At 40.6% G+C, this 12,150-nt stretch overlaps 1 protein-coding gene across 1 annotated transcript; it reads right to left on the reverse strand.

Annotated features, from left to right (window-relative positions):
- Positions 1–1,073: 1,073 nt before the first annotated feature.
- PNN (pinin, desmosome associated protein) lies at positions 1,074–11,565 on the reverse strand. The gene is made up of 9 exons (XM_005148907.3): positions 11,347–11,565; positions 10,881–10,952; positions 9,929–9,997; positions 8,723–8,795; positions 8,545–8,639; positions 6,556–6,631; positions 4,720–4,875; positions 4,499–4,637; positions 1,074–3,446 (listed from the first exon to the last, which is right to left on the reverse strand). The coding sequence occupies exons 1-9, from the start codon at positions 11,457–11,459 to the stop codon at positions 2,161–2,163; spliced, it is 2,079 nt and encodes a 692-aa protein (XP_005148964.1). The 5' UTR covers positions 11,460–11,565; the 3' UTR covers positions 1,074–2,160.
- Between the last annotated feature and the right edge of the window lie 585 nt (positions 11,566–12,150).

Genomic DNA, 12,150 nt, shown 5'->3' on the forward strand with positions numbered 1-12,150 from the left:
CAACAAAGGCCATGTATCTTCACCTTGCCAAAAATACATTCCTACCTGTAATATACCCAAAACAGCATAACCAACCCAATCCCGACTTCTGTTACCAGGAAGCACCATATTACTTTTTATGAACCCTGTTCACACCTCTGAAACAGTGGATTCTGACAGCAATCTGCATGACTGCAGTATTGGCCACTAAAACCTGTACAGTACATGTACTACAGCAGTGAATCACCCAACTAAGCTCAAAATAAGAAACTTTAAAAATACCCATTAGGGCAGAGTGAGGCTTCCAAAGGCAATTTGAAATGTGAAGTTAGTTGAAACACGTGAGCCAGTAACATTTACTCAGCTACTTAGTATAAAAGTTTGTTCCCTGTGGTAAACTGCTGTTTAAGGTCTTCAGTAAGACATTTGAATTTGTGCTTGTCGTTCAAAAATGGTGGCACATTAAATCACATTCCTTTGAAAAAAATATGGTTGGAGACGTAACAGGAACTAAAAATGATTCTCAGCTGTAGAGAAGCAGAGGCAGGTAGAATACTCATGTGACAAATGGACTGAAGAATCAGAATAGGTATTAAATTTGTTGAGGAGAGCCTGAGGAACAATCTCATTGCTTCTATTTGTGCTTAAAGAGCACTTCATCCCTTGCTAATGCATTTGTTGAAGCCAGGAAGTTCAGCACTTTGTAACACAAAACTGTCACCACTCTTGAGTTCAGATGAAAAAAATCCAAAAACTGACACTGTCCCAAAGCAGATCTTCCCAAGAGTCTGCTCGATATTCCAGAAAAATGGGGCATATATGGCATTTCTTACACTAAAAGAAGCTTAAATCTCATTTCCATTCCACAATCTCTCTTGCACTACCTGGTCTGCAATAGGAGAATTCTTCCTGCCAAGATAACATGGATTATAGCAGTGTTTCATATTCCATTAATAGGCATTAACTGAAGCCTATGAGAATCATTTTGAATACAGAGCTAAGGTACAGCCACCTGTAATTATGATTCACACTTTAAATGTAGAAAGACTAAGGAAATACACCTGTGCTACAGAAAACATCATAGGCATTGAGAGTAGTCTACAAAGCCACATTTATTTGCACATGTACAGAACAGCAACATGTTATTGTTTTTCATACAAAATTATATAAAACCAGTATTCACCTTCATGGATAACACCATACCACTTCCAGTTGTATTAAAACACATTCAGAAGTCATTCTTGCACACACATAACATTAGTATTAGGTAGTCCCAGGTAACTCCAACACTGCAATGTAATTATTCCTAGTGGTATGAAGGGATCAAATATTAGTCTGTAGCTAAAATAAAGAGAATCCTGGTTGAGAAGCAAGCTGAAGTCTTTCGTCCACTGGCCATCAAAGCAAGGAACATCATTAAACAGATTAACTGTCTCCAGAACATAGATGTACATACTACCAAAGCACCTGCAGAAGGCAGATAAGAATGGTATTCCAGACTGACTTGAGCTATCCTGGCAGTGTTAACATTCTCAGCTAGTCACTGCTTGCCTATGGATAGGAAAACTGGAAGACGGAATTGAGCAAGAGCTTGTGATTACAGAACAAAAAAATACAGATTCAAATCAATTATTTTCCCTTCCTACTCAGCACTAGAGAGACTGCTCCCTTTACTGGGTCTTAAGATGCCCAGTCTCGCAAGGAATAGAAGGGAAAAGCAAAATTTTACATTTCCTGCAATATTGCTTCCCTACATATGATCTAAAGGGGGAATTTAATTGTCAACAGGTCATCTCAATTTATTTAAAATGCACATTTATTTCTACAAAAAAAAAGAAAAAAGTGTATGATACAGAAGCGATTGCACCTACTTAAAGATTTGCCTATTAAAATATACAGAGGATCTTAATGAGTACAGGATATTTAAAAAAAGATGCAAAGGAGTGTTAATCCTTTATTTTTACATTTTCAGGAACTTCACAATGTTTTGGTAAGTAACCTTTTACAAAATTATGTAAAAAGTACAAGAATGCCTGATAAACAGTCTGCATTTGTTTTCCAAAAGATTTTTTACAGCATGCAATTCTTAAGGCAGCCTTCTCCTTCTCCTTACAAGGAATCCTTTCACTCAAAATAATCTTCTGCTGCAAAGATTACACTAAGGAAGCTTGGTCTCTTCTGTTAACGCCTTTTGTCTTTCCTGTCTGATTTACGATCTCTTTCACTCCGTGAAGTTCTCTTCCCTGACCGACTACTTTCTGATATGGATCTCTTTCTGTCAGATCTTGAACTTTTATCCTTTGAGCTTTTGGTATCTCTGCTCCCACCTTTTGAAGACTTGTGACTTCTATCTACTCCTGAAGCATCCCTCCGCTTCCTGTCTGTGCTCCTTCTGCGTTTTCTATCTCTGTTATGCCCTCTTCCTCGGCTACGACTTCTACTTCCACTACTGCTAGAGCTACTGCTACTACTGTCCCTGCTAGTACTTCCACTTGTAGTGCTGCTGCTGGTGGAACTACTCCGGCTGCTAGTGCTGCCAGTGCTGGAACTACTTCCACTACTAGTACTGCTTGAAGTACTACTACTGCTACTGCTGCTGCTACTATGGCTATGAGTCTTACCCGTTTTGTTCCCTGCCCTACCCCTGCTTCTGCTCCTTGTCTTACTCTTAATTTCTACACTGGGTGTCTGATTCTGCTCTGTCTGTGCCTCTACCTTTACAGACACCACAGCATTTTCATCCTTGTCTGCCTGGGGCTCTGTATCCTGAATGGACTGAGACAACTGAGGTGACTGTGACGGTGGCACAGACTGTGGCTGAGACAGAGGCTCAGCCACAGGTTCTGGCTGACCTTCAGGTGCCTTATCTTGTTTTTCTTCAGGTTCAGCTTCAATTTCTGGTTTGGTACCTTTCTCCTTCTTGGGAGAAGGCATGTTACACCCTTTTTCTGGCTGAGCATCACAGTCTGTTTCTGGTTCCACTTCCTTGCCATTTTCATTTTCTACAGGTTCTGTACCTCCTGCATCATTCATTTCAGCCACATCCTGCTCATTATCCACTGGCTGAATGTTTTCACTTTCCTCTTTTACAACTGTGACCTCTTCATGCTGACCATCCTGTTGTTTGTCATTCTCCCTCACCTCAGTAGCCTCTTCTACCTTAATCTCCACTTCATGTTTCTGTTCATCCTCTTCCTGCTCTTTCTCTGCATCACTATGCCCTGAACCTGTTTTTCCCTTCTCCTCCCCTACCTCCTCCATTTCTACATCATTGTGCTGATTACCTGTCTCCAACTCTTCCACCTGCTGAGGCATCTTACCCTCCTCCTGCTCCTTGTTCTGTTCTTGCTTCTTTTCTTCATTCTGCATCTCCTGCTGTTCTTTTTCCTTCACAGACTGTCTTCTGGGCCTGGCTTCCATTTTGTTAATCTGCTCCGCAAATTCATTTCGCCTGCTTTCAAAGAGTGCTAGGGAATAAATGCATAAATAGCAGTTTCAGATAATGTACAGACACTGAAGTCTATGTTCCCCTTAACTATAAGCTAGTAAGTTATCAAATTTTTTTCACTTATAAGACTGCATCTTTACTCATTCTGAATTAGCAAGCCATTCATGCATAATGAAAAAGATTGCTGGTTACCTTAAGAAAATAAAGCAAAGGGAATAGTGATAGTCAGCTTAGCTGAGCATCAGAACAGTAAAGCCCTAAATCTAAGCTAACAAAAAGAGTTTTTGACTTCACTTACATCAATCCAACCAAAAGCGTATCAAAATAACTTAATTTCCTGGTATTTATATATTAACATGGTTATACTTCCTAAGGTAAACAAAAGACAGTAAGAATCAGCAAAAAGCTCGTTAGGTATTAAGAAAGCTTAAATGATGTAAATACTCAGACGAGTGAGCTAGCTTCTCTTATCCCCCAACCCCACATGATGAAGCAGCTCCTTAACAAAAAAAATAAAAAAAAAAAACAAAACAACCCAAACCAAACCACCAAATACATTCTCAGTTTGATAAAAAAGAACAGTAAGACTACCATCAACCGGAGTATTTTAAATTGTTTTCCAAAAGAAAAATATAGTCATCCTGTGAAACAGAAATGAAGACACATTAAGGCAAAAAAAAAATATTATAAAGTTTAGTCCTGTGCTTAAGAAAATGCTTCTCATATCCTTAGTAAAATCCTGCATTTTCTCAGGTCTTCAGTCCATAGAATCTGCTTTTTCAAAACTTAAGCTGCTGCACTGGTATACATCTGTGTACTAAAGCTAATTAATAGAAAGGACTGTTTTAAACATATCTCTGTGATCAGGCATACACCGCTTTTGACTTCTCTTAAGAGAATCAAAGCACATCTGACAAAAAAATGTACTGAGTCATGTTCACTTATGATGAACACCTATGTAAAAACAATTTGTCCTGAAATCTATGTATTTCAGCACAAGCTTAAAAGAAATTTATACAGCCAACAAAGGGAGGCAAGAACAACGGCTTTTGTATCACAAAGGCCACTTACCATTCATTTTTTTCTGTGACTCTTCCATCAGCTTCTGTGTAGCAGGACACATTCTGCCAGGTATGTAGAATAAGTGGGGTTTTGTCTTTGTTCTTATGTATTTAATTATTTTGGCATTATGTTCATTCCATTCTTCTTGCTGAGAAATAAAAGAAAATAACCCTAAGATACACAAGAACAGTTTAAACAGGAGAAAGATCAAGAGCAAAACTCAAACTCACCAACTGGGCAAGCTCAACTTTTTGCTCCAGTAACCGCAGCTCTGTCTGTTTAGCACGTCTTTCTTCAAACAGTTCTCGCCTTTCATTTTCAACTTGCTTTCTTTCTTCCTCTGCCTGCACTTCAAGTTTTTGTTCAATTTCTTGGCGTCTCTTTTGCTAAGTTAAACAAAGAAATATCTTCAATATTTTTTCTAAATCAAGAAACATTCTAGTTTAGGCCACTTAAAATTTTTATTTACACCATTAAAGGCATTCCTAAAGACCCATTAAGAAGCATCTCCTAAACTACAAATAATGGAAGAAAATAGTGTCACAGTGCTTGCTGGCACCTCATTTTCTGTGGGTTAACTATAAAATTACAGGGCCCTATTTCTGTCTGCTTTCTTATCATTCAGTTTGGATTTGAATTTTCAGTACAAGCTTCAGTGTTCCCCCCACCCCCATGGCAAAAAAGAAACAGATTTCATGCATGCCACTTGGAGGGGAAAAAGTCGACTTGCTGAGACACAAATGAAGGACTGCAGATGTGTTTGTGACCAACAAAACAAATTACATTGCAAATACTTCCAGTATATTGATTGATAATTAGATATACTACTATAATCCAGGAATACCCTGTTTGTATGTCCTACACAGCCATATGCTCAGACTGTACAACAGTTGTCTAATAAAGAACGCATTTTAGTGCCTGAACAACTAAATAGCTATGTTGTAACACTTCTCAGGCATCTACTTTGATTTATAGCAGCTTCTTATGTATGAAGAGAACAATGTCTACACAAATTCTCAGAAAAATGTTGCAAAAATCAGTAACTCCTCAAAATCTCTTTATGCAAATACATACTACTGTAAATTAGACAAGGACTTGGTTTCTAGACCATCCTCATCAATATTTTCGTGTTCTGAAGGCAAGCAGGCAACAGAAAACTGGTAATTTCTCATGTGCTACATCACAAGACAAATAAAACAGGAGGATATCAAAATACCACATTTGAAAGTAATCAATACCAGCACTGCAAGCCAGATATGCTAACAATACACAGAAAAGGTTTTAAGGACTTTGTATCTGCTTCCACCAGACTGCTAAAAGCAGAACTTTCAAACACTGATTTTAATCTAAAGGTTTGTATCAACTGAATAACCCATTTAGGGCAAGTGTGAACAAATACTGTACCCTTCACAATTTAAAAGGACACACTAGGAATAAAGTTACCGCCATGCTATATGCAAGTTCTTCAAAATTGCCACTACACTAAGCAAAGCCCTCACTTCAGTACAATTACATGTCCGTTCATTAGAAGCAGGCATTCTTGTTATCCATACTGGGTGGGGGAAGCCATCTGTAGTCAAACAGATAGCACGATACAACAACATATATCTATACTTGGTTGGTTATAATTTAAACATCTGGAACACATCAGGATGGGCACTGATTCAGCAATACTGAATCACCGCCACTTACAGAAGTAGCCTACGGCCTATTAAATAGTTAACCTGATTAAATTCCATTTACTTTGAAAAAAACCCAAATAAGTAAAACAAGAAGGAAAAAGTAATCCACTTTGTGTTTTAAGTATGGACAGCAACTAAATCAGCAAAACCTTGCTGTTTCACTTCTGCAATGGTCAGAAAAAGTGCTGTGAAGTCAGGAAATTGTTAGTGATCCTTTCCTGCCTCCCACCCCAATTCCACTAAACTAACCCAAACCAAAACCTACACGCACTTTTACAAATTTGTTGCACCTGCAGACTGAGTAATTTTCTTTCCTATATGGATCAGCTTAACCACACAATTTTGCTTTATTATTTACAATTTGATAAAACTAAAAATAAATACCCTTTCAGTAGCAACTGTGGACTCCTGTTTAAATTTTTGAAGAGTGCCCATCAACAAGCCAAATATACGTCGATTCCTGAATAAAAAAAAAAAAAAGATTGAGATTCAGTCCAAGTCCCAAGGTTATTTCCATACAAATCAGAGAAACTTCCTATCTCAGAGACATTTATTTTTAAAGGCTCAGTATTACTCTACGCCAGCAGCAATAGAACACATATTGACTGTGCCAACAGTCAAGGATATAATTTACAGTGACACATCATATTCTCCTTAAGTGTAAGACACATCTCTTATCCATAACACAGCACAGCTAGCACTGGAAAAAAATTAAGCTTGCACATTTTACATCTGGAAATAATAACACTAAGGAAACGCAAAAAATTAAAAAAATGCAAAAGCAGAGAGTACTGAGGAACAGCTTGAACAAACGCAGTGTGAGCCATCAATAAGGCAGTGAACTGGAAGGTCACTGGGCTTTCTGAAAAAAACATACTCCCTCACCTTGCTCAGAGGATTAAAGAGAAATGGAGCCAAAGGAGAGTTAAAGTTTATCTGTCACAGTCTGCCTAACAGTATCTTCTACAAGACTCTGCACTGTGGCATGAAACCAGAACTGCTCTTATCCAGTTCTTCCAGGAATTTCCTTCTTCTGAACAAGAACTGCTTGAATTTCATCTTTCCTTTCTTTACTGCAAGAGGCATACTCTTATTTGCCTTCAAATTTTACTCATTTAAGAAAGGAAATGCTACTCTCTTTACTACTCTACTACAGTAGCACAAATCTGACATGGAAAGGTAAAGGTACTTGTATATTAAACAGTAGAAATAGAACAAATGAAGAATTGAGACCCAGAGATTACTTTACTCAAATTGTTTCTCTATATGAGTGACATCCTAGAAGACACAGAGCAAAATCAAGAGTCCAATGGATGCTGTCCTCTTAAAGAGCCTCTTTATACCACAAGTCAACCAGTGTTGGTCTCTGTATTTCTTATCTCCCCAAGAGACAACTGAAGGGCAAAACAGTACAACTACAATTCTGAGGGAACAAATTTTTAGCGCCTGAATCTCTAGGAAGTCCACTAAGAATTCTGAAATTCCTTCTGTGAGGAAAGTTGGAAACTGGCAATGGAAGTAACAGCAGTCTGCTAGCAATGTTGCAACTATAAGCAAAGCAAGCAAAGTGACTTTTCTGTGCTAACTGACCCGTGGGCATTCTCAAAGAAGCTAGTAAGTTCCTTATTCCAGTTCTAATCCTTCTACTTATTTGAGGTATGGGTTATTATTGCACCAGCAGAGTTGCAGACTAAAGCAGACAGAATCTAAGAGGTTGGACACAGCTGCAAATTTGCTTTTCTAATGCCTCTTCTCAATAGGGCTGCACTTCAGCAAGAATTTTCAAGAGCTACCCTGACACAAATAAAGTATGGGTGGAGAGAAGGAGAAAGATATATGTAGGAGGAATCTAAAAAGTGGGCAGAAGGACAATTAGACTGTATACACAACAAGTCTGAAACTCATAGGAAAAAAATACGATGGAACATGGAGCTCCTGCATTAAAAAGGCAATAATAAACCACAACCCAATAAAACAAAAAACAAAAGAAAAGCCTCCTTCAACCAACAAAATAAATGAGGTATCAAGACAGTTGTAACAGTCCAAAATGTTAAATAACCACTAAAGCTATACGTATTTGTCTTACTCAAGGATGATCACTGGCCATAGCAATAGCAAACCTATTCCTATAGGTAGCCTAAGAAGTAGAACTCCTGTCAGTTATGTGAACAATGTGTTGCTACTGCTCTGAAGTATTTTGAGAGAGTATTTCTTTTTTTAAAGAAATAAATCAATTTTATACCACTATGGTACATCTTCAGCATCATCTCTGATACATAACAGCATGTGCACTATACTTTTAAAATGTAAAACTACTTCCTAAGCCAGCACAGAGAAGTACCATGTTGGTGCTTAAAAGATATTTCTGCATACCTTTGTTTTCCTTTCTCATCCATATTTTGATCTTGTATAAGGTCTCGACGTGTTCGCTCTTTGGAGGTAGCAACAACAGAAGATGGCAACGCTGGCTACAACAAATTAAAATAAACTACTTCATTACTGCTCCAAAAAGTACGTTGCTTCCTGCACAGCTGCATTTACCATGTATTACCTTTTTAATATCATCATCCTCTGCGTCGCTTTCTTGGCGTGATTCTCTTCTTGTCCGACGTTCTCCACCCAGCCTAAGAAAAATCATTAGCGGTCACTAGAGAATATATTTAGGACAGCATCTGTTCTAACATGAGAAAAATACAAGTCAGCATATCTAGACAGAAGAACCAACACTTCCAGTAAAATTCTCTTGACTGTTTCCATGGCCAATAAGTAGCATTTTACAGACAGAACGTACTGTTGGTAAAAATCAGTGAGAGAACACAGTTCAAGTTTTAATAAAACTTGCACAATAAAGGAAGGCAGAAGAGCCCACGTCACTACCATGCTTGACTTTTTAAGATACCTTTGGAATTTATTTCTTGGTTTTGATATTTTTACTTTTCTAAATCTCTAAAATGGCTACTTCTATAAGGGGATCATGAGACAAATTTAAATGTATCAAGATATAAAGGTTGGTATTTTTCAAATGGAAATAATACTTATATTATGCAGCCAAATATGTACAGAACAGGGGCAGAGGACTTACAACCTGAGAATTTGGATGAACTGAAGCTTTAATAAAGAACAGCTAGACAGTGTATTAAATAAGAGTTATTTTCAGCTTTCATGCTCATCTTTGTGGCACAGCACTTTATACTACTGGTAGAGCTCTTTTACAGTATTCATTTTGCATTAACTCAACAATTCAAAAGATTTGAATTTTTTAAAAGCTTCCTTTAGTCAAGAACTACCACTGCACTGAAGTGCCCATAGAATGAAGCTCACTGTAATCAGTCACATCTGATCTGCATCCAGATGTGAAAGCTCAAAATGTGAGTCTACAGTCACACTGTATGCATTCAATTTATTGAATGGGAGATCTCAGTCATAATTCTATTTGTATGTACTGTAAAACAAATCTGGATTATAAAGCACAATATCATATAGCCAACTGTACACAAATTAAAAAAAGAATCTTTGTATTGCTGTATCTTTTTTTATTGCTATAATCTTTACATGGCTATAAGGTATGAAAAAAGATTTCATCACAATCAATTACCATAATCCAGATTTATTTCCAGTAACTCTTGAATATGTAATCTCTAAAGAACACAGTGAAAGTCATCACTTATTAACAGTAACTGAATCTAAGTATTTTACATCTACTATTATAAATTCTCATGCTGATAAAGCAAGTTCTCCGTATCAGTTTCACACCCACCTACTGGTTGCCCCTTCAAGATCCCTCTGTTTGGCTGGGGGTCCTCCTCCACTATCCGAGAATCCACGCCTAAACAAAAAATACTTGTGATCTCAGAACAAGTTTGGCTAACTTCAGGACCACCTTAAGCCTGCATAATCAAACTGTATTTCGGATTTATGGTCATGATACAACAATAAATACTCAGCTGTATCATCATTCACTGTTACTATTGCAATAAAGCATTTAAACATATTGCTTGGGGACCAACTAATTTAAACTTGAATTTCTGCACTCACTTAATCGAGTAGCTACATGAGAACAAGGAGCTCCATAATGTTCAAGTGTTCATATTTGCAATAATTTAAGATGTATTGAACTTTAACAAGCAGTTTAATATTGAAATTCAACATACTCCATTAAGAAAGAACTACCGAACAACAGTTGGCCTTTCCATTCTACTTGGGAAAAAGGAGAAAAAGCATAAAAAGGAAATAAAATAACATAATACAACCCTCCCCCCATAAACCACTACTGGGTTTACCTACAAGTGTTTTAAAATTCCTGTCAACTTCAACTCTTACTATTCTCTCTAAAACAGTTATCAGTCTCTTAATTATTAAAAGACTGATTTTGAACTATTTTAAAGAGAAAAGGTCCCAGAAACGACACAACACCTCCCTTAACTTTCATGTTTTCCATTATATTTCAGGCTGACAGCTGAAAGCATTAGGAAAAACCATTAATTAAAAATTTGTTATAATTCAGAATAAGAAGATACTTTACATTGCAGGTGGTAACAAATAACCCCAAATGCCCCATTGGCCCGTTTTGGTGCCTGCTCACTGAAACAGCAGTACACTAAGCAACGGGGTAAGAGGAGAAACACAGAACAACCCAGTGCAAAGACAGCAAAGCAATGCCAGGGCAAAGGGTGGCTCAAACCCCACTGCATGTTTGTGCAGCGCCTTACCTTAGCAATAAGCTCCCACGCCCCCTACCTCCACCAGGGCCTGTGATGGCTAGCAGTCTGTTTTGAGGGGGCCTGCAAGAGACAGCGGGCGCTGTTAGCGGTACCTGCCCGGCCCCCCCCCCCCCCGCCGCGCCGCAGGGCGCCACTTTGGGGCGCTGCAGCTCGCCCAGCCAGAGGTGCCCGCGGCCATCAGCGTCCACCCCTCCGCTTACGTCCCCGCCACGACAAACGGACACGGCCAGCCAAGCCAGCCCCCCGCGTGCTACGCCGGAGAAGCGGGGATGGCCCGGAGCAGGGTGCAGGGGTCCGTCGAAGCGTGCGGGCAGCTCCTCGTCACACACCCCCCGCACGCCTCCCCCCATCTCCGGGACACCAGCACGGCGCCCCAGGGCTCCCCTCGCCTCAGCCCCCGTCCCGGCCTAGCATAGCCTAGGCTGGCCTGGCCGCATCTCGCCCCCAGCCTCACCTCACATCATTGGGGTCCCTGCCCGTGAGCTTGCGGATGTTCTCATCGACGTGCCTGAGGCTCTCCTTGGCCTTCTCCAGCTGCTCCTGAAGCGCGCGCACGGCTACCGCCATCCCGCCTGCCGCGCGGCCTACACGGGGCCGAGCGCAAGGCACCGCTGGGTAGCAAGAGGAGAGGCTCCGCCCACGCGCGGCCCACCGCTCCAGCAGCCGCGGGCTAGGACACCGCAGCCAATAACTGCTCAGCAGCCGTCCTCCGACCGCCAATAATCGGGCACCGGAGGAAAGGGCACGCCCCACGGAAAATGCTCATCGCCGGCGTTCACCAATCACAGGGTCTGGAAGCAGACTGGCACCCCAACCCACCAATTAGCGGAAACTTCTGCCTGCCAGCTCCACAAATCACCACAGGCGCCGCCGGAGTGACGTCGCTCAAAGCTAATAAGCATTCACATTCGTCATTTGCCTGCCTCCCAATCAGGAAGACACTTCGAGGACTTTTATCCTCACCCTCCTGGGACACATCCTACTTTTCCACGCCCTATGGGGCCTACGAGCTAGCATGCGGGCGGCTTAGATAGGGACCAATCACCGCCCCGCTACAGTCGCCGCCGTGACAGGGGAACCAATAGGTGGCGTTGTTACGCAAGGCTGGCGGGCTGTCCAGGGTCGTGTGGGCTCGGGAGCCCCGACGTGGGTGCCAGCCGGCTCTCCCTGCACTCAGCGGCTGCAGGACCCCGTCTCCGGGCGGTATCCCCGGTGCCTTGCTGCGCTTCTCCCCTGCAGGCGGGCGCTGCTTTTCCGC

This window comes from Melopsittacus undulatus, chromosome 4, assembly GCF_012275295.1.
Source record: "Melopsittacus undulatus isolate bMelUnd1 chromosome 4, bMelUnd1.mat.Z, whole genome shotgun sequence".
NCBI lineage: Eukaryota > Metazoa > Chordata > Aves > Psittaciformes > Psittaculidae > Melopsittacus > Melopsittacus undulatus.